The sequence below is a fragment of the Lethenteron reissneri genome, chromosome 57, assembly GCF_015708825.2.
Source record: "Lethenteron reissneri isolate LAM-NWPU_2019-01 chromosome 57, ASM1570882v1, whole genome shotgun sequence".
NCBI classification, from domain to species: domain Eukaryota; kingdom Metazoa; phylum Chordata; class Hyperoartia; order Petromyzontiformes; family Petromyzontidae; genus Lethenteron; species Lethenteron reissneri.
In genome coordinates this window covers 8,513,312-8,536,587 of record NC_083835.1, presented here as the reverse complement: position 1 = coordinate 8,536,587, position 23,276 = coordinate 8,513,312, and the positions used below count along the sequence as shown (strand labels likewise).

The window sequence follows — 23,276 nt, the reverse complement described above, 5'->3', positions numbered from 1 at the left end:
TACCTCGCCTGGTGTACAGGAGGTCGTGGGTTCGATCCCGACCCTGAAGCCTGCTGCTGTATATTTGGAGTTTGCGTGTCTCTCTCTCATCATCATCACGGTGGCTAGGAGATGTTAACTACCTCGCCCGGTATACAGGAGGTCGTGGGTTCGATCCCGACCCTGACGCCTGCTGTTGTATATTTGGTGTTTGCGTGTCTCTCTCTCTCTCATCATCATCACGGTGGCTAGGAGATGTTGACTACCTCGCCTGGTGTACAGGAGATCGTGGGTTCGATCCCGACCCTGACGCCTGTTGCTGTATATTTGGCGTTTGCGTGTTTCTCTCTCTCATCATCATCACGGTGGCTAGGAGATGTTAACTACCTCGCCTGGTGTATAGGAGGTCGTGGGTTCGATCCCGACCCTGACGCCTGCTGCTGTATATTTGGCGTTTGCGTGTCTCTCTCTCACCATCATCATCACGGTGGCTAGGAGATGTTAACTACCTCGCCTGGTGTACAGGAGGTCGTGGGTCGATCCCGACCCTGACGCCTGCTGTATGTTTGGAGTCTGCGTGTCTCTCTCTCTCTCATCATCACGGTGGCTAGGAGATGTTAACTACCTCGCCTGGTGTACAGGAAGTCGTGGGTTCGATCTCAACCCTGACGCCTGCTGTATATTTGGAGTTTGCGTGTTTGTCTCTCTCTCATCTTCATCACGGTGGCTAGGAGATGTTAACTACCTCGCCTGGTGTGCAGGAGGTCGTGGGTTCGATCCCGACCCTGACGCCTGCTGCTGTATATTTGGAGTTTGCGTCTCTCTCTCAGCATCACGGTGGCTAGGAGATGTTAACTACCTCGCCTGGTGTACAGGAGGTCGTGGGTCGATCCCGACCCTGACGCCTGCTGTATGTTTGGAGTTTGCGTGTCTCTCTCTCTCTCATCATCACGGTGGCTAGGAGATGTTAACTACCTCGCCTGGTGTACAGGAGGTCGTGGGTCGATCCCGACCCTGACGCCTGCTGTATGTTTGGAGTTTGCGTGTCTCTCTCTCTCTCATCTTCATCACGGTGGCTAGGAGATGTTAACTACCTCGCCTGGTGTGCAGGAGGTCGTGGGTTCGATCCCGACCCTGACGCCTGCTGCTGTATATTTGGAGTTTGCGTCTCTCTCTCAGCATCACGGTGGCTTGGAGATGTTGACAACCTCGCTCGGTATACAGGAGGTCGTGGGTTAGATCTCGACCCTGTATATTTGGAGTTTGCGTGTCTCTCTCTCTCTCATCATCATCATCACGGTGGCTAGGAGATGGTAACTACCTCGCCTGGTGTGCAGGAGGTCGTGGGTTCGATCCCGACCCTGACGCCTGCTGCTGTATATTTGGAGTTTGCGTGTCTCTCTATCATCATCTTCACGGTGGCTCGGAGATGTTAACTACCTCGCCTGGTGTACAGGAGGTCGTGGGTTCGATTCCGACCCTGACGCCTGCTGCTGTATATTTGGAGTTTGCGTGTCTCTCTTTCTCACCATCATCATCACGGTGGCTAGGAGATGTTGACAACCTCGCCTGGTGTACAGGAGGTCGTGGGTTCGATTCCGACCCTGACGCCTGCTGCTGTATATTTGGAGTTTGCGTGTCTCTCTTTCTCACCATCATCATCACGGTGGCTAGGAGATGTTGACAACCTCGCCTGGTGTACAGGAGGTCGTGGGTTCGATCCCGACCCTGACGCCTGCTGTATGTTTGGAGTCTGCGTCTATCTTTCTCTCTCCCCGTGGTCGCGTGGATTTTTCTCCGGGTCCTCCGCTTTTTTTTCACCCTCCACATTTAGAACCGATCGTCATCGCGGCGTTTCAGAGTAATTTGACTGCTGCTAGAATTGTCCACGTGACGATGGCGACGATGACGACGAAGACGACTAAGATGGCGACGAGCCCACTTCGTTCAGCTCCCATCTGCGATGGGCAGGTCGCTTCTGCAAAGCGCTGCGTAGGTAAGTGTGTCCTTAGCTGGTAAGAACACATTCCTGCGGAGGGAGCTGGTAGGGACGTTGGGTTGCTCGGTCAATGGCCTGCAGGGTCAACGGCGGCGTGGTGTATTCCGCAAATATGGCCGACTGTGAGGGCGGGCACAAGCCGGCGTGAGTAGGTTAAACGTTGAGTTTTATAAGGGCACTACGGGGTGAGCAGCCCCTCCCCTCCCCACCCAGCCCACCCCTCCCACCCCCCCACCCAGCCCCTCCCCACCCTCCCCTCCCCACCCAGCCCCACCCTCCCCACCCAGCCCCTCCCCTCCCCACCCTCCCCTCCCCACCCAGCCCCTCCCCACCCTCCCCTCCCCACCCAGCCCCTTTCTCCCCACCCAGCCCCTCCCTCCCCACCCAGCCCCTCCCTGCACGACGGACGGACACAATAATCCCCTGTGGGCTGGTGGAACCAGTGGGTTCCTACCAGTATAACAAATAATGTTTGGTGTCCCATGCGGCCTTGGCAGACATGTCCCGTGATGTAGCTGCTCACCCAGAGCTCTCAGTGCTCCGATGCGTGCATTGTCATTGTACTGGTCGCCTTCTGGCGTTCTCTGTCGTGACACTTAGGCGATGAAGAAGGCTGCTTTGTCTGCACAAAGCCATACACATTATCATCAGATCATGTCGGTTTGCATGTTCACAAGGACCGTGTGTGGATTAACGGAGAGACTCGATTCCTTACAAGATGCATCGATTTGGGGGCCGTCCATAAATGACGTCACGGACACACTTAAGCGGTTTGTGTAGCGCTAAGTTGTTCCCACCTGAAGAAGGATGCTTGTGTTGACCCCGAAACGTCGTGATGTATTTTAATTATTTACCTACGTGACTTTACCGAAAAAAACAGAGTATGAATCCTGACGTCACGCACCTAGGGGGGGGGGGCGGGGTCAGACATTTGTGATGATGTGTGACGAGGGGGTGGGGGGGGGGGGCAAAATCTTACAAAATCGCGTGACGTCATTTATGGACGGCCCTTTGGGTGTTTGAACATCTTAGCACCTGTTGCGATCGAAAACGTCGTGATCGATTACACTGGTCAACAACAACAAAAAATTCTGGCCTGGACTTTTGCAGCTGTTCTAGACTAATTTCAGGGTGCTGATTCCAAATCTGATCTCAGATTTGCCCTATCACATCTCATTGTATGCTATCGGCATATCCCATTTTCATTGATTTTACCCGAAATTAACTCTGTCACTTATGATTTCAAGTTGTTGCGAGTCAGTGACTGCTTTAGTGTTAAAATATGGTGCTGTATTTTTAGGATAGCGTGTTTATAATATCATTTTATGTAGATATCCACATTTTATATTTTTCTTCTACAGTTTTTATTGAAAATGCAATATTTAATATTTCAAAAACCTGATGTGATAGACAAAAATTGATGCCAGATTTGGAATCGGCACCCCAAAATTACCTTAAAACCGTTGGAATACCTTATGCCAGAAAAAGTGTGTTGACAGTGTAATTTTATTTCTACTCTACGTGACTTTACCGAAGTAAACAAAGAGTATGGATCCCTGCAGTCACGAAAGCTTCAAATCAAGATATCGAACTGATGTTGTATTCATATTTATAGTTTTTTTCGGTAAAGTCACGTAGGTAAAACATTAAAATTAATAAAAAAAAATACTTGATACAGCTGTCGTGGCTGTGACGGTTCCATCTGAAGACGGAAGCTTGTGTTGCCTCCGAAACGTCGTGATTTTTATTTTATTTTATTTTTTTAATGTTTTACCTACGTGACTTTACCGAAAAAAACCTAAGAATATGAATCCTTGCAGTCACGAAAGCTTCAAATCTAGAATTGATGTTGTATTATTGCAGGAAAGGGGTAAAACACTTATTTTTTAAATATATTTTTATGTTTGTGTTTAATCTGTAGTGTATAGTGTATAGCGTGCGTGCGTTGACCCGTTGATTGACCGACGTTAAAGATGCCAGGCCACCCCCTAGTTCCACTCGGCCTGAAAAAACGAGCGGGACACCCGGCGTCAATGCGCATCCGACGCCTTTATTGGGGCGTTCACAACGACAGCAGCATTGGGCCGACGTTCCAGGTGACAAGCCTTCGACGCGTCTGCAGCCCTCTGGGCACAGACCGACTTGGGACGGCTGCGCAGGCAGGTGGGGGGAGGGGTGAGGGGGGGATGGGGGGAGAGGGGGGGAGGGGGGAGGGGCATTGGGGGGGAGGGGCATGGGGGGAGGAGTGGGGGGGAGGAGTGGGGGGGAGGAGTGGGGGGGGAGGGGTGAGGGGGACGGGGTGGGGGAGGGGTAGGGGGAGAAGGGAGGGGTGGGAGGGTGTGGGGGGGAGGGGTGGGGGGGCATGGGAGGGAGGAGTAGGAGGTAGGGGTGAGGGGTGAGGGGTGGGGGGCATCTTTGAATCCATCATCATCATCAACAGTGGGCATCATTCACGCCCAAAGACAAAGATCCCCCGTATAGCCTGCAACGGACTGTAGGGGCAAGTGCTGTTAGCGAGTAGCGGCACCTATGAAGGCTACCGGCACGGCGCACGAGGGGGTGGGTGGCCAGCACCACGCCCGGCCGCCTTTGTCTCCCCCCAGTGGCGATGTTTACTACACATCGCCGCTAAGTTCTCATTTGAGGCTGAGTCGACCTAGGGCGAGGCTCGAGACCGGTTCAGTTAATCGTCGTGAGCGGGAATCGAACTCGGGTCGCAGCGTAGCGCAAACCGCTGCGCCACCACTCCCCACATCAGTTCACCCCATCAGCATCGCAGAAGACGAAGATCGCCCAGGTAGCCTTAACAGACTGTTGGGGCAAGTGCTGTTAGCAAGCACCAGCACCACCAACATCCCTATCAACATCACCATCATCATCACCACCACCATACCTATCCTCACCACCACCATCATTATCCAACAACAACAACCGCCGTTCGCCACTAAGTGGCGGTGACGTCACCACGACGCTTGTGCCAGGCCATGTGCACCTTGAGGCCACGTGAAGTGTCGAACGCCCGCTGGCAGGAGGTCACGGGGCAGACCCAGCAGGTGCCACGGGTCGACTGACTGAGATGACCGAGATGACTGGCTGATGCACCACCTTTGCCCTCTACTGTACCAACTTCATCATCATCACCACCACCATCACCACCATCATTACCACCACCACCACCACCACATGGCCTATGACGACACGTCACCACATCCATCACCACCATCATAATCACCACCACCATCATCAAATGGTCTAAGACCCCCATCACCACCAATATCATCACCATCATCACCACCACATTCACCACCACCATCATCACCACCCCCATCATCACCACCCCCATCACTACCACCATCATCACCACCACCATCATCACCATCACCATTATCACCATCACCACCACCCCCATCATCACCACCCCCATCACTACCACCATCATCACCACCACCATCATCACCATCACCATTATCACCATCACCACCACCCCCATCACCACCACCATCATCACCATCATCACCATCACCTCTACCACATTCACCACCACCATCATCACATGGCCTATGATCAACATAACCAAATTGCATCCAATCCCTTCAGATCGCAGAAGCGAAACTGGGCCATCGATTACTCAAGCAATCTGTAGAGTAATCGATTACCCAACTGAAATCCATTATCGATGACTCAAACAATCTGTGGAGTAATCAAATCCATAATCGATTACTCAATCTGTCGCATAATCGAATACACACGTGAAGTCTGTAATCGATTACTCAAAAAAATCCGTTGAGTAATCGATTACCCAAATGAAGCCTTTAATCAATTACTCAAGTTAATCCGTAGGCTAATCGATATACTCGAGTGAAGTCTATAATCGATTCACACAAGTTAATCCGTAGTGCAATCGATGACCCAAGTGAAGTCTATAATCGATTACTCTGTTATCACCCCCCCGACGCCCCCCACCACCTGTTCTCAACGTCGCTTCATCAAAGTGAACCTCATGGTGGTGTCACGGCCCCCCGGGGTAACCACAGCGCCCCGGGGTAACCACAGCACCCCGGGGTAACCACAGCGCCCCGGAGTAACCACAGCGCCCCGGGGTAACCACAGCGCCCTGGGGTAACCACAGCACCCCGGGGTAACCACAGCGCCCCGGGGTAACCACAGCGCTCCGGGGTAACCACAGCGCCCCGGGGTAACCACAGCGCCCCGGGGTAACCACAGCGCCCTGGGGTAACCACAGCACCCCGGGGTAACCACAGCACCCGGGGTAACCACAGCGCTCCGGGGTAACCACAGCGCCCCGGGGTAACCACAGCGCCCCGGGGTAACCACAGTGCCCCGGGGTAACCACAGCGCCCCGGGGTAACCACAGCGCTCCGGGGTAACCACAGCGCCCCGGGGTAACCACAGCGCCCCGGGGTAACCACAGCGCCCCGGGGTAACCACAGCGCCCCGGGGTAACCACAGCGCCCCGGGGTAACCACAGCGCCCCGGGGTAACCACAGCACCCCGGGGTAACCACAGCGCCCCGGGGTAACCACAGCGCCCCGGGGTAACCACAGCTCACCGGGGTAACCACAGCACTCCGGGGTAACCACAGCGCCCCGGGGTAACCACAGCACCCCGGGGTAACCACAGCGCCCCGGGGTAACCACAGCGCTCCGGGGTAACCACAGCGCCCCGGGGTAACCACAGCTCCCCGGGGTAACCACAGCGCTCCGGGGTAACCACAGCTCCTCGGGGTAACCACAGCACTCCGGGGTAACCACAGCGCCCCGGGGTAACCACAGCGCCCCGGGGTAACCACAGCACCCCGGGGTAACCACAGCACCCCGGGGTAACCACAGCGCCCCGGAGTAACCACAGCGCCCCGGGGTAACCACAGCGCCCCGGAGTAACCACAGCGCCCCGGGAAACCACAGCACCCCGGGGTAACCACAGCGCTCCGGGGTAACCACAGCTCCCCGGGGTAACCACAGCGCCCCGGGGTAACCACAGCTCCCCGGGGTAACCACAGCGCCCCGGGGTAACCACAGCTCCCTGGGGTAACCACAGCGCCCCGGGGTAACCACAGCGCCCCGGGGTAACCACAGCGCCCAGGGGTAACCACAGCGCTCCGGGGTAACCACAGCGCCCCGGGGTAACCACAGCGCCCCGGGGTAACCACAGCGCTCCGGGGTAACCACAGCTCCCCGGGGTAACCACAGCGCCCCGGGGTAACCACAGCGCCCCGGCTCTCGCACGATGTCCGTGATGCAGTCATTTCGAGTCTGTTGATGGTCAGCGATGTGCCAATCGACTCATCTCGACGAGCTGTACACGATGCACCACCACGTGCGTATGCGAGTCGTCAGGGTTTCGGCGCAATCGTCGTCCTCGCTCGCTGCGTTTACACATCGCGGAGTGTGGCAACGATTTCGGATTGATTTGGTACCCCAGGAGTGAAGTACACCCCTGGGAAAACAAAATAGTGTCCCAGAAATAAAATATTTAATTGCCTCGGTTCCATCATGAGGACCAATTGCCTCTGGCAGGAAATCATCGACGCACCGATGACTGGAGGTCGACGTTTGAACAAAAACGTTCCACTTCTGTTCGGTGTCGCGTGGAATACAGACGGACAAGGCAAAGACCCCCCGTGTAGCCTTAACAGACTGTAGGGGCAAGTGCTGTTAGCGAGCAGGACTTGTGAAGGCTACCGGCACTGTGGCACATGAGGGGGTGGGTGGCCAGCACCACGCCCGACCGCCTTTGTCTCCCCCAGTGGCGATGTTCACTACACACCGCACCAGGTACTCATTTGAGGCTGAGTTGACCTAGGGCGAGGCCCAGGACCGGTTTAGATAATCGTCACTGGGTGATGTTGTTGGCCTTGAGCGGGAATCGAACTGGGGTCGCCCTTGGGTTCGTAGCGCAACGTAGCGCTAACCACTGCGCCACCGCTCGTCACTCACACACGCGCGCGCACACCAACAACAACAACCAACAACAACCAACAACAACAACAAACATCAACAGAAGCCGGCGACATTCGCCACTAAGTGGCGGTGACTTCACCACGGCGCTTGTGCCAGGCTAGGTGCACGCGGAGGTCCACGGGACACGCAGCACACACACAATGGTGGTGGTGGTGCTGGTGGTGCTGGTGGTGGTGTTGTTATCATCTGACATCGAAAAGCGCATTTCTTGACGGTTGTTGTTGTTTGTTTGTTGTTGTCCATCGCCACCTCCTCCCCCCTACCCACAACCCCACCCTACACACATCCGATTAGCCATGGCCGGCTACGTGCTGGTGGATTAGAAGACGCGAGCGATGCAGAGATATCATTATTACTACAATGATGTAGTGACATCGTTGGATGTCAACATGCTGTGGGTGTAGTACCGGGCCTAGAGGGGCCCGGTGAGCGCTGAACGACAACGCCGGATGTCACCACGCTTTGCGTGCAGTGCCAGCCCTACAGGACAGGGCTTGCGTGGGTGCCGGCCGAAGGATGAGGTCACTCGAGGCCGTGGCACTCTGGTTGACACGTGACCACCCCTAGAGGGGGCTAGGGGTGTTCACGTGATTTGGACCCAGATCCTTCCAGAGGATTCTGGGAGGTGGGCGTGGCTAAGGGCGGAGTCAGGTCACGCCGCAGAGAATCTCAGCCGGGTCCCGAGAGGGACCGGGGTTGTTGTTGTTCATCTACATTCTCCATTCAACGAGTCTCCAACACGTGGACCCGGGACAAAGCTGTTGGTCCCGGTCCGTAGAAGCAGTTACGTTGTAACTAGTGTAGTTAGCCTGGTGGTAACCACCATAGGTTGTTATTCTGTTAAGGGGAAGTTACCCCGTGTGTTGGAACTGCAGAAATGTGTTGCCTCCAAGTCTACGCCTGCAACTCAGTTGAACCCATGACAATAAGACGTGGGTCCTCAAGCACACCGAACACTCGGTGGGGGCTGAGGCTCTGCATGGCTCGCCGGTCGCGTTTCGGGGAGGCCCACGTTCATTGCGAGCCGACGAGTGTTTTCACTAAAGGTGTGATAAAAATAACAATAGTTACTATCAGCACAGATTCGTTCATGAAGTCATCCAAATGTATAAACACAGACACAATTTCAACCGAGAAGAAGATGGGTACAAACTGAGCAATCATTGGAAGGACGTTAGTAACCAGTTTAGGTCATAACTGGCTGTGATGTTCCTATCCTACCTACCTATGTTAGCGGTTATGTTGGACTCTCTGAGTTACATTTGTAGTGACTGTGTATGTCACTGTGTGGTGCCGGGCTTACGAAGCCACGGCAGACAATGTGTCGGCATTACGTGTATCCCGCTTACTTGGCGTAGTACCAGCCCTAGCGGGGCCTGGGTGAGCGCTGGTCAGTGCGGAGGCACCGCGAGCAGTGTGCGGTGCGGGCTCCCGGTGAGGGAGCGACAGGGAGTGTCAGCCAGCCAGGGTTACGTTGGGGCACGATACGCTGGTTGACCTGCTGTCACATGACCGGATGATATTGGAGGGGGGGTACTGGTGGAGGGGGGCCGCTGGGTGGTCACGTGGTATCAAAGAGCTCTCGGGAGCCTGCGGGAAAGAGCTCGAAGGATCTAGAAGGTGGGCGGGGCGAGGGGTGGAGCCAGTCCCAGCCCAGGCCGATATAACGGGGCCCCGTGAGGGGCTCGGGGTTCTTCGTGTTGCTGGTGATGAAGATACACGTCGGGTAAAAGAAGCCTCTAGTCACGCGGTCCGGGACCCAGCTTGTGGTCCGGGCCGGGATAGCGAACCGTGTCTAGTTCTGCCTTAGCGTGGGCTAGATGGGCATTCAACACCAAAGTGTAGGTTGTGTTGTGTTGAGTTGAGTTGGTAATATAAAGAGTGTTGCTCCCAAGACGTCTGCGACTCAGTCGGACTCACTACACATTCACTAGCACAGCCGACCTTTAGGTGTGTTGGATTAATGGCGGCTTGCCACTGCGTCGTAGCCGAGCTTGGCTTTCACCGAGCTTACATTTACAGGCAAACTTCTCTCTCCTACTCGCTCTCTCCTACTCGCTCCTACATTAACATCAGCTGCCCCGCTCATCTCTAAACCTTTATAAACAGCCTGCCTCAGCAGATCTCCCCTCTTTTTCACCTGAAGACGATTGCTTGTGTTGCGATCGAAACGTCGTGATTTTGATTTTGGTTATTTTTTCTATCTGCGTGGCTTAACAGAAAGACCCAAAGAATACAATTATTGTTATTATAATAATATAATCAATTTCAATTGAAAGCTTTCGTGACTGCAGGGATTCATCTTCTTGGTTCTTTCGGTAAAGTCACGTAGAAGGGAAAAATTTTTTAAATAAAAATATTACGTTTTTTTTATAATTTCCCTTCTACGTGACTTTACCGAAAGAACCAAGAAGAACAATATAATAACAGTTATTATAATAACAATAGTTTGTATTATAATAACCACGTGGTTGTTGTTGCAGCTGTTTCGTAAGCGACGTCGTCCCACGTCACCGTGCGGCTGTTTTGCTCTCGTGGCGGCGTCTCGAACAGCGGTGTAGCACAACCCAACAACACAACCCAACACAACCCAACACAACATAACACAACCCAACACAACAACCCAACACAACCCAACACAACAACCCAACACAACACAACCCAACACAACACAACCCAGCACAACCCAACACAACCCAACACAACAACACAACCCTCACACCCGCCATTGTTCACCAGACGAAGCCCCTACGTGTACAATGACACTTCACGCAGTTTCTAAACAGAACAAAAATCACGCCACGTACCCCCCCCCCCCCCACCCCGGTTCAGAGCAGCCGCGCAGAATAATCGATGGTCCCGTGTGAATAATCGATAATCGATTAGTCGAGCGGCCTGCAATCGATTTCACCCGCCCCCCAGCCCCTTTGTTAACCTCCCTTCTCCACGTGTCACGTGTCTGCCCCCCCCACAAACCTCCCTCCCCCCCCCACAAACGTCCCCCTGGCCCTCCCCACAAACCACCCCCCCCCCCCCCACAAACCTCCCAATCGCCTCCCCCCACAAACCTCCCATCCCCCACACACCTCCCCCCCCACAAACCTCCCCTTCCACAAACCTCCCCCTCGCCCCTCCCCCCCCATCAAACTTGCTTCCATCTGGAACCTCTCCACGCGCCGCCGCCGCCGTTCCTATGGCCGGGGTCCTCCCCCTCCTCCCCCCCTCCTCCCCCCCACCCTGCGCGTCACAGCAGCCCTGCCGCGTCACAGCAGCCGTGCGCGTCACAGCAGCCCACCGCGTCACAGCAGCCGTGCGCGTCACAGCCGTACCGCGTCACAGCAGCCGTGCGCGTCACAGCAGCCGTGCGCGTCACAGCAGCCCTGCCGCGTCACAGCAGCCGTGCGCGTCACAGCAGCCCACCGCGTCACAGCAGCCGTGCGCGTCACAGCCGTACCGCGTCCGAGCAGCCGTGCGCGTCACAGCAGCCCTGCGCGTCACAGCCCCAGGGCGGCCGCGTGCCTCCTCGCCTTGAGCCGCAGGTCCGCGATGCTCGACGTCTTCGTCTTGGCAGCAGCAGCAGCAGCAGCTGCAGCTGCAACAATCGACGAGGTGGACGAGGAGGCGGCGGCGATGGACGAGGAGGTTGAATCGGAGCGGTGGGGTGCAAGGAGGAGCCCCCCATCACCGGGCCCCCCGATCCTCGCTGGACCCGGGGCATCCCCTTGATCGATCGGCGGTGCTCCCAGAGTCGGGAGGTGCACGTGGGGGTGGTGGTGGTGGTGGTGGTGGTGTGGTGGTGATGTGTGGTGCGTTTGGCTCTCCTCTTCATGTTGTTGTTGTTGGTGGTGGTGTTGTTGGTGGTGGTGGTGTTGTTGTTGTGGGTGGTGGTGGTGGTGATGGAGGTGAGGGTGGGAGTGAGGAGGAGGTGGTGGTGGAGGAGGTGGAGGGAAGAGGACGTATGGAGGATGAGCGGCTTGCAGAGTCGCATGCGGGGAGATCCCTTCCATTTGGACCTACGAAATGACACCATCAGCATAATCAGCAACATCATCAGAAACATTATCAGCAACATCATAAGCAACATCATCAGCAACATCAGTCACATCAGCAGCAGTAGCAGCAGCTTCATCATAATCACAAATATCATCACGATTGGAACCTCATTTGCCAGTAGAAAAATATGATAATTGGTTTTTTACCCTTTTATCTGGCAACAAAACTGGAGTCATGTTTGCATAGACCACAATACCTGCAGTCGTAATGCAAACAAAAAACATAACTCTGATAATGTAGGTATTGTGGTCTATGCAAACATGACTCCTTGTAAAAAAAGGTGTCAGTTTTGTTGCCAGATGAAAGGGTAAAAAAACAATTATCACAAATATCATCATCAGGAGTTGCTGCTGCAACAGCCTTATTAAATATAATCAACATCATCATCAGCAGCAGCATCATCCATCAGCAGCATCATCATCATCAGTAGCAGGGAAATCAGCAGCAGTAGTAGCATCATAATAATCATCATCAGCAGCAGGATAGTCATCACCAATATCACTGCTGCTGCAACATCCTTGTTAAATATAATCATCATCATCAGCAGCAGAAGCTTAATCATAATCGTCATCAGCAAAGAGCGGCAGGATAGTCACGGCAAATATCATCATCATCATCAGCAGCAGCAGCAGCAACACCTGCTGTTGCAAGATTCTCATTAAAAAAAAATCATCATCAGCTTCATGATGATGATCTGTTGTGGGGTTTAGGGCATCAGAGATGAGGGGTCGAGGGGGGGGGGGGGGGCAGTGGTGAAGGGGGGGGGGGGATCAGAGACTTTCGGGGGAGCAGGGGGCTCAATGGAATCGGGGGTCCAGGACTTTATGGGGATCAGGAGGGATCAAGGGGGAGGGGAGGGAGGGGGGTTCAGTGGACTAGGAGGGATCAAGGGGGTGAGGAAGGGGGCAGGGAGGGGAGTTCAGAACTTTAGGGGGATCAGGAGGGATCAAGGGGAGAGGGGGAGGGGCGTTCAGTGGTATCGGGGGTTCAGGACTTTAGGTGGATTAGGAGGGATCAAGGGGGGAGGAAGGGGGCAGGGAGGGGGGTTCAAGACTTTAGGGAGATCAGGAGGGATCAAGGGGAGGGGAGAAGGGGGGCTCAGTGGTATCGCGGGTTCAGAACTTTAAAGGGATCAGGAGGGATCAAGGGGGTGAGGAAGGGGGCAGGGAGGGGGGTTCAGGACTTTAGGGGGATCAGGAGGGGTCAAGGGGGAGGAGAGGAGGGGGGTTCAGTGGTATCGGGGGTTTAGGACTTTCAAGGGATGAGGAGGGGTCAAGGGGGGAGGGAGGGAGGGAGGGAGAGGGGGTCCGGGGTGCCCACCTGCTGGAAGGGGAGGCGCAGGGAGTTGATGCTGAGGTAGGGGGCCACGTGACACGCGTCCAGGTGCGAGCTCGCGCTGAAGAACACACCTGGCGGAGGGGGCGCGGCCAATCAGGAGGCAGCATTCGTGAGCCGATAACGCAAATGAGTCGGCCAATCAGGAGGCAGCATTCGTGAGCCGATAACGCAAATGAGTCGGCCAATCAGGAGGCAGCATTCGTGAGCCGATACGCAAATGAGTCGGCCAATCAGGAGGCAGCATTCGTGAGCCGATACGCAAATGAGTCGGCCAATCAGGAGGCAGCATTCGTGAGCCGATAACGCAAATGAGTCGACCAATCAGGAGGCAGCATTCGTGAGCCGATAACGCAAATGAGTCGGCCAATCAGGAGGCAGCATTCGTGAGCCGATACGCAAATGAGTCGGCCAATCAGGAGGCAGCATTCGTGAGCCGATACGCAAATGAGTCGGCCAATCAGGAGGCAGCATTCGTGAGCCGATAACGCAAATGAGTCGGCCAATCAGGAGGCAGCATTCGTGAGCCGATAACGCAAATGAGTCGGCCAATTAGCGGGTCGGCCAATTAGCGGGTCGGCCAATTAGCGAGCCGGCCAATTAGCGAGCCGAAAATTAGCGGGGCCGATCAGTCGGCGTGTGAGTGCCTTAGCGGTGAGCCAATCGGTCAAAGATTTGATCGACGGGTTCGAATCGCTGAGCGCGCTGTCTAGGAGATGTTGACTACTGCGCCTGGTATCCAGGTGGTCGTGGGTTCGATCTTGACCCCGACGATGCCTGCTGCTGTATATTTGGAGTGAGTGGGTGAGTTGGTGAGTTGGTGAACTGGAGAGTTGGTGAATGAATGGGTGAGTAGGTGAGCTGGTGAGTGAGTTGATGAGTTGGTGAGTAAGAAGTTGGTGAGTGAGTAGGTGAATTGGTGAGTTAGTGAGTGAGTAGGTGAGTGAGTTCATGTTTTTCTGAGTAGGTAAGTTGGTGAGTGAGTAGTTGAATTGGTGATAATGCGAATTGGTGAGTGAGTAGGTGAGTTCATGAGTTGGTAAGTTGTTGAGTTGGTGAGCGAGTAGATGAATTAGTGAGTAGGCGAGTTTATGAGTGAGTAGGTAAGTTGATGAGTAAGTAGGTGAGTTTACGAGTAGGTGAGTTGGTGAGTTGGTGAGTGAGTTGATGAGTTGGTGAGTAGGTGAGTTGGTGAGTGAGTTGGTGAGTTGGTGAGTTGGTGAGTGAGAAGGTGAATTTGTGAGTAGGTGAGTTGATGAGTGAGTAGGTGAGTTTACGAGTGAGTAGGTGAATTGGTGAGTTGATGAGTTGGTGAGTAGGTGAGTTGGTGAGTGAGTAGGTGAGTTTGTGAGTTAGTGAGTGAGAAGGTGAATTTGTGAGTAGGTGAGTTGATGAGTGAGTAGGTGAGTTGATGAGCGAGTAGCTAAATTGGTGAGTGAGTTGATGGGTTGGTGAGTAGGTGAGTTGGTGAGTGAGTAGGTGAGTTGGTGAGTTGGTGAGTGAGAAAGTGAATTTGTGAGTAGGTGATTTGACGAGTGAGTAGGTGAGTTGATGAGTGAGTAGGTGAATTGGTGAGTTGGTGAGTGAGTAGGTGAGTTGGTGAGTGAGTTGGTCAATTAATGAGTAGGCGAGTTGGTGAGTAGGTGAGTTGGTGAGTGAGTTGATGAGTTGTGAGTGAGTAGGTGCATTGGTGAGAAGGTGAGTTGGTGAGTGAGTAGGTGAGTTGGTGAGTGAGTTCATGAGTTGGTGAGTGAGTAGGTGAGTTGATGAGTTGGTGAGTAGTTAAGTTGGCGAATGAGTAGGTGAGTTGATGAGTGAGTAGGTGAGTTGATGAGTGAGTAAGTGAATTGGTGAGCTGGTGAGTGAGCAGGTGAGTAGGTGAGTGAGTTGGTAAATTAGTGAGTAGGCGAGTTGGTGAGTAGGTAAGTTGATGAGCGAGTGGTTGAGTTGGTGAGTAGTCGAGTTGTTGAGTGAGTAGGTGAATTGGTGAGTGAGGGAGCGGGCAATTTGTCCATTGACCCAGCTAGTTCTGTTGATTTTCCGCTTTGCATATAAGGGCGGCCACCATAGCGACCCACGCATGACACACGCCTTACAACTATACATTATAATGATTAATTATAGTTAATAATGAGCAATACATCGATTATTATCATGGTATTATTAATACAGCGAGATACGACCAAACCTGGTCCGTATGCCCAGTTGACTGTTCGGAATGAGATTCGTAAGTTCAACCGCCGCGCAATAGATGGCGGTAGTGGCATCTACATCTGCCGAATGTGAAGAACCAGTGGCATCTACATCTACAGAACATGAAGAACCAGTGGCATCTACATCTGCCGAATGTGAAGAACCAGTGGCATCTACATCTACAGAACATGAAGAACCAGTGGCATCTACATCTGCCGAATGTGAAGAACCAGTGGCATCTACATCTACAGAACATGAAGAACCAGTGGCATCTACATCTGCAGAAAGTGAAGAACCAGTGGCATCTACATCTGCCGAATGTGAAGAACCAGTGGCATCTACATCTACAAAACATGAAGAACCAGTGGCATCTACATCTGCAGAAAGTGAAGAACCAGTGGCATCTACATCTGCAGAACGTGAAGAACCAGTGGCATCTACATCTACAGAACATGAAGAACCAGTGGCATCTACATCTGCAGAAAGTGAAGAACCAGTGGCATCTACATATGCAGAACGTGAAGAACCAGTGGCATCGACATCTACAGAACGTGAAGAATCAGTGGCGTCTACTTCTGCAGAACATCAAGAACCAGTGGCCTCTACATCTACAAAACATAAAGAACTAGTAGCATTTACATCTACAGAACATGAAAAACCAGTGGCATCTACATCTGCAGAACGTGAAGAACCAGTGACATCTACATCTACAGAACATGAAGAACCAGTGACATCTACATCTACAGAATGTGAAGAACCGGTGACATCTACATCTGCAGAACAAACATGAAGAACCGGTGACATTTACATCTACAGAACATGAAGAACCAGTGGCATCTACATCTGCAGAACATGAAGAACCAGTGGCATCTACATCTGCAGAACATGAAGAACCAGTGGCATCTACATCTACAGAACATGAAGAACCAGTGACATCTACATCTACAGAACATCCCTGTCAACCCATACCGTTTACCCCATATTCTTGTACAGGGAAATTGAGTTTTCACGTCCAAACGGCATACAGCCGTTTCAATACGGGCACACAATGTTGTTGTTGTCTATGTGTTTGTGTTTCTCCATTGTGATGGAACTTTGTAGGATGAACGTTGACATGTATAAGGGGAACGGGGTGGCCATTAATGTCTGACTTGCCATGTAAAAACGTATGGCACTGATAAGGAGTTGTCAGGTATGTAGTAGTGTAGTGTATAGTGTATAATAGTGTAGTGTATAGTAGTGTATAGTATATAGTAGTGTAGTGTATAGTGTATTGTAGTATATAGTAGTGTATAGTGTATAGTAGTGTAGTGTATAGTAGTGTACAGTAGTGTAGTGTATAATGTATAGTAGTGTAGTGTATAGTAGTGTATAGTGTATAGTAGTGTAGTGTATATAGTAATGTAGTGTATAGTAGTGTATAGTGTAGTGTATAGTAGTGTATAGTAGTGTATAGTGTATAGTAGTGTAGTGTATAGTAGTGTATAGTGTATAGTAATGTATAGTAGTGTAGTGTATAGTAGTGTAGTGTATAGTAGTGTATAGTAGTGTAGTGTATAGTAGTGTAGTGTATAGTAGTGTAGTGTGTAGTGTATAGTAGTGTAGTGTATAATAGTGTAGTGTATAGTAGTGTAGTGTATAGTGTATAGTAGTGTAGTGTATAGTAGTGTAGTGTATAGTAGTGTAGTGTATAGTAGTGTAGTGTATAGCAGTGTAGTGTATAGTAGTGTAGTGTATAGTAGTGTAGTGTATAGTAGTGTAGTGTATAGTGTATAGTAGTGTAGTGTAAAGTAGTGTAGTGTATAGTGTATAGTAGTGTAGTGTATAGTAGTGTAGTGTATAGTAGTGTAGTGTATAGTAGTGTAGTGTATAGTATTGTAGTGTATAGTAGTGTAGTGTATAGTAGTGTAGTGTATAGTGTATAGTAGTGTAGTGTATAGTAGTGTAGTGTATAGTAGTGTAGTGTATAGTAGTGTAGTGTATAGTTGCGTAGTGTATAGTAGTGTAGTGTATAGTAGTGTAGTGTATAGTAGTGTAGTGTATAGTAGTGTAGTGTATAGTGTATAGTAGTGTAGTGTATAGTAGTGTAGTGTATAGTAGTGTATAGCAGTACCACGCCAGCACACGATGGTGTGGTGTGTTGAGCTTCTTTCGCACCGTACGTAGCCAACCACGCTTATCAGAGGCGCGGGAATCATGGATGTCGTGGTGGGGTGTTGGTGGTTGTGTTAGTGGTGGTGGTGCCAGTGGTTTTCGTGGTGATTGTGGTGTGGTGGAGGTGAGATGCTGGTGGTCATAGTGGATGTAGTGACGGTGTGGTGTTGCTGGCATTGTGGTGGTGAATGCATGCATCTTGAACTTCTTTTGCACCGTACGTAGCCAGTCGTGCTCAGGACAACATACTAAACACGTGCACAAAGCAGTTTCTAAAGAAACTAATTTGTCAATCTTGATGATGATGACGATTTAAAAGTGCATCACAGCTCCCAGCGGCCTTGCTAACATCGGAAGGAAGAGAGCGTTCCAGACGGCCGCGAAAAACGCCGCGCGTTGCGGTGACCCTATGCGGAGCCTTCAAAAGAAAGCACATGAGAGGCGACGTTTCGGTCAATGGCCCTTCTTCACGGGACATGGAGAGGCCAGGGAGAGCGAGAGGCATGAAGGCGCTACCTCGGTGAAGTTGATTTTCTTGCTTCCGGCACTTGGCTCTCCTGTTCTGAAACCAAACCTGGCGAAAGATGATGATGATCATCATCAGCAGCAGCATCAGCAGAATCATCATCATGAACTGAATCATCATCAGCAGAATCACCATCAGCAGCATCATCAGAATCATCATCGTGAGCTGAATTACCTTCGCCATCATCAGAATCATAATAATTATATGAATTATAATCAGTATCATGATCACCATCATCATCAGCAGAATCCTCATCATGAGATTAATTCTCATTATCATCATCATCAGCAGCAGAATCATCATCATGAGATGAATAATCATCATCATCATCATAATCATAATAATTATATGAATTATAATCAGTATCATGATTCAGCAAAATCCTCATCATGAGATTAATTATCATCAGCAGCAGCAGAACTCATCATGAGCTGAATGATCATCATCATAATCAGAACCACAATCATCATGAGATTAATTATCATCCTCAACAAAATCATCATCATCATCATGAGCTGAATCATTATCGTCACATCAGCAGAATCATCATCATCATTATCAGAATCATCATTATCAGAATTATTATGATCACAATCATCACCATTGTCATCAGCAGAATCATCAGCAACAGCATAAAATCATCATCATCAGCAACAGCATCACGTTCATAATGATTCTGAACGATGCGATTTCCGAAGTATCTACGTGTGGTCAACTCGGATCGCGGCGAATGCGAGACCATCCCATCACCACTCCCACAACTACTAATACCACCATCCCATCACCACCCCCACCACGACTAATACCACCTTCCCATCACCACCCACACCACGACTACTACCACCTTCCCATCACCACCCACACCACGACTACTACCACCATCCCATCACCACCCACACTACGACTAATACCACCTTCCCATCACCACCCACATCACTACTAATATCACCATCCCATCACCACCCACACCACGACTAATACCACCTTCCCATCACCACCCACACCACGACTAATACCACCTTCCCATCACCACCCACATCACTACTAATATCACCATCCCATCACCATCCACACCACTACAAATATCACCATCCCATCACCACCCCCATCACTACTAATACCACCATCCCATCACCAACCACACCACTACTAATACCACCATCCCATCACCACCCCCACCACGACTAATATCACCATCCCATCACCACCCACACCACTACTAATACCACCTTCCCATCACCACCCACACCACGACTAATACCACCTTCCCATCACCACCCACACCACGACTAATACCACCTTCCCATCACCACCCACATCACGACTAATACCACCATCCCATCACCACCCACACCACGACTAATACCACCATCCCATCACCACCCACACCACTACTAATACCACCTTCCCATCACTACCCACATCACTACTAATATCACCATCCCATCACCACCCACATCACTACTAATATCACCTTCCCATCACCACCCACACCACGACTAATACCACCTTCCCATCACCACCCACACCACTACTAATACCACCTTCCCATCACTACCCACATCACTACTAATATCACCATCCCATCACCACCCACATCACTACTAATATCACCTTCACATCACCACCCACACCACGACTAATACCACCTTCCCATCATCACCCACACCACTACTAATACCACCTTCCCATCACTACCCACATCACTACTAATATCACCATCCCATCACCACCCACATCACTACTAATATCACCTTCCCATCACCACCCACACCACTACTAATACCACCTTCCCATCACCACCCCCACCACTGCTAATACCACCTTCCCATCACCACCCTCACCACTACTAACACCACCATCCCATCACCACCCACACCACTACTAACACCACCTTCCCATCACCACCCCCACCACGACTAATATCACCATCCCATCACCACCCCCACCACTACTAATACCACCTTCCCATCACCACCCACACCACTACTAATACCACCATCCCATCACCACCCACACCACGACTAATATCACCATCCCATCACCACCCACACCACGACTAATACCACCATCCCATCACCACCCACACCACGACTAATATCACCATCCCATCACCACCCACACCACGACTAATATCACCATCCCATCACCACCCACACCACTACAAATACCACCTTCCCATCACCACCCACACCACGACTAATATCACCATCCCATCACCACCCCCACCACTACTAATACCACCTTCCCATCACCACCCACACCACTACTAATACCACCATCCCATCACCACCCACACCACGACTAATATCACCATCCCATCACCACCCACACCACGACTAATACCACCATCCCATCACCACCCACACCACGACTAATATCACCATCCCATCACCACCCACACCACGACTAATATCACCATCCCATCACCACCCACACCACTACTAATACCACCTTCCCATCACCACCCACACCACGACTAATATCACCATCCCATCACCACCCACACCACTACTAACACCACCTTCCCATCACCACCCCCACCACGACTAATATCACCATCCCATCACCACCCCCACCACTACTAATACCACCTTCCCATCACCACCCACACCACTACGAATACCACCATCCCATCACCACCCACACCACGACTAATATCACCATCCCATCACCACCCACACCACGACTAATACCACCATCCCATCACCACCCACACCACGACTAATATCACCATCCCATCACCACCCACACCACGACTAATATCACCATCCCATCACCACCCACACCACTACTAATACCACCTTCCCATCACCACCCACACCACGACTAATATCACCATCCCATCACCACCCACACCACGACTAATATCACCATCCCATCACCACCCACACCACTACTAATATCACCATCCCATCACCACCCACCCCACGACTAATATCACCATCCCATCACCACCCACACCACGACTAATACCACCATCCCATCACCACCCACACCACGACTAATATCACCATCCCATCACCACCCACACCACGACTAATATCACCATCCCATCACCACCCACACCACTACTAATACCACCTTCCCATCACCACCCACACCACTACTAATACCACCATCCCATCACCACCCACACCACGACTAATACCACCATCCCATCACCACCCACACCACGACTAATATCACCATCCCATCACCACCCACACCACTACTAATACCACCTTCCCATCACCACCCACACCACTACTAATACCACCATCCCATCACCACCCACACCACGACTAATATCACCATCCCATCACCACCCACACCACGACTAATATCACCATCCCATCACCACCCACACCACGACTAATATCACCATCCCATCACCACCCACACCACGACTAATATCACCATCCCATCACCACCCACACCACGACTAATATCACCATCCCATCACCACCCACCCCACGACGAATATCACCATCCCATCACCACCCACACCACTACTAATACCACCATCCCATCACCACCCACACCACTACTAATATCACCATCCCATCACCACCCACACCACTACTAATACCACCATCCCATCACCACCCACACCACTACTAATACCACCATCCCATCACCACCCACACCACTACTAATATCACCATCCCATCACCACCCACACCACTACTAATATCACCATCCCATCACCACCCCCACCACGACTACTACCACCATCCCATTACCACCGCGCAGATCACTCTCATCAAGATCCCCTCCACCACCACCCCCCACTACCACCACCCACGACCACCAACCCCCTCTATCACCCCCCCCCACCGCCCACTTCCCCCCTCCACCCTCACCACCACCCCCCACTACCACCCCCCACTACCACCCCCACGCCCCACCCCCCACTACCACCCCCAACCCACATCACCATCACCACCCCCATCACCACCACCACCCTCCACCCCCACTACCACCCCCACCCTCATCACCACCAACACCCCCACCCCCCACTACCACCCCCCACCCTCACCACCCTCCACCCCCCACTACCACCCCCCACTACCACCCCCACCCTCATCACCACCCCCATCCCCACCACCACCCCCAACACCACCACACCCCCACCACCACCAACACCACCACCACCACCCCGCCCACCACCACCACCCCCCCCCACCACCACCAACCCCATCACCACCACCACCCCCACTACCATCACCACCACCACCCCCATCTCCACCACCACCCCCATCACCACCACCCCCACCACCCCCATCACCATCACCACCACCCCCCACCCCCACCACCACCCCCCCACCACCACCACCCCACCACCACCACCACCACCCCACCCCCCCCACCCCCCCACCTCCCCAGGTACCTGAACTCGTGCCTCGGAGAGTCCGAGCCTCTGGCTGAGCTCCTCCCGCATGAAGGCGTCGGGGTAGTGCGTCTCGTCGAAGAGGCCCTCGAGCTCGCCCAGCTGATCGGCGCTGAAGTTGGTGCGGCTGCGACGCTGCTTCTGGCGACGACGCGACAGCGACGACGACGACGACGACGTCGGGGAGGAGGGCGACGAGGGGGCTGGCGACGAGGGGGCCGAGGGGCCCCGGGGGGACGCGAGGTCTTGGGGGGGGCAGAGGGGGTACATCGACAAAGATCTTATCGGTGCCCTGTCTTGTTACAGAGCTATTCAGATGGTATTGGTCACCCGGTGGCCATTTTATACAACTCAACGTTCATACTACGAAGTCACTATAGGTTACACTATACACTACACTACTATACACTATACACTACACTACTATGTACTATACACTACTATGTACTATACACTATATACTACACTACTATACACTATACACTACATTATGTACTATACACTATTCACTACTATGTACTATACACTACACACTACTATACACTACACTACTATGTACTATACACTACTATGTACTATACACTATTCACTACACTACTATACACTACACTACTATACACTACTATACACTACACTACTATACACTATACACTACTATACAATACACTACTATACACTACACTA

The 23,276-nt window shown here is 52.1% G+C and overlaps 1 protein-coding gene across 1 annotated transcript; it reads right to left on the bottom strand.

Moving 5' to 3' along the window:
• Positions 1–11,453: 11,453 nt before the first annotated feature.
• On the bottom strand, positions 11,454–22,862 carry LOC133357229 (short stature homeobox protein-like). The gene is made up of 5 exons (XM_061575058.1): positions 22,593–22,862; positions 18,211–18,268; positions 13,333–13,421; positions 11,897–11,972; positions 11,454–11,599 (listed from the first exon to the last, which is right to left on the bottom strand). The coding sequence occupies exons 1-5, from the start codon at positions 22,860–22,862 to the stop codon at positions 11,454–11,456; spliced, it is 639 nt and encodes a 212-aa protein (XP_061431042.1).
• Positions 22,863–23,276: the final 414 nt, after the last annotated feature.

Coding starts and splice junctions, on each gene's coding strand:
- LOC133357229 (XM_061575058.1), bottom strand. CDS start 22,862: ATGTACCCCCTCTGCCCCCCCCAAGACCTCGCGTCCCCCCGGGGCCCC. Junction 18,269..22,592: donor TCTCCGAGGCACGAGTTCAG/GTACCTGGGGAG, acceptor ATCTTTCGCCAG/GTTTGGTTTCAGAACAGGAG. Junction 11,973..13,332: donor TGCGCCTCCCCTTCCAGCAG/GTGGGCACCCCG, acceptor GTCATTTCGTAG/GTCCAAATGGAAGGGATCTC.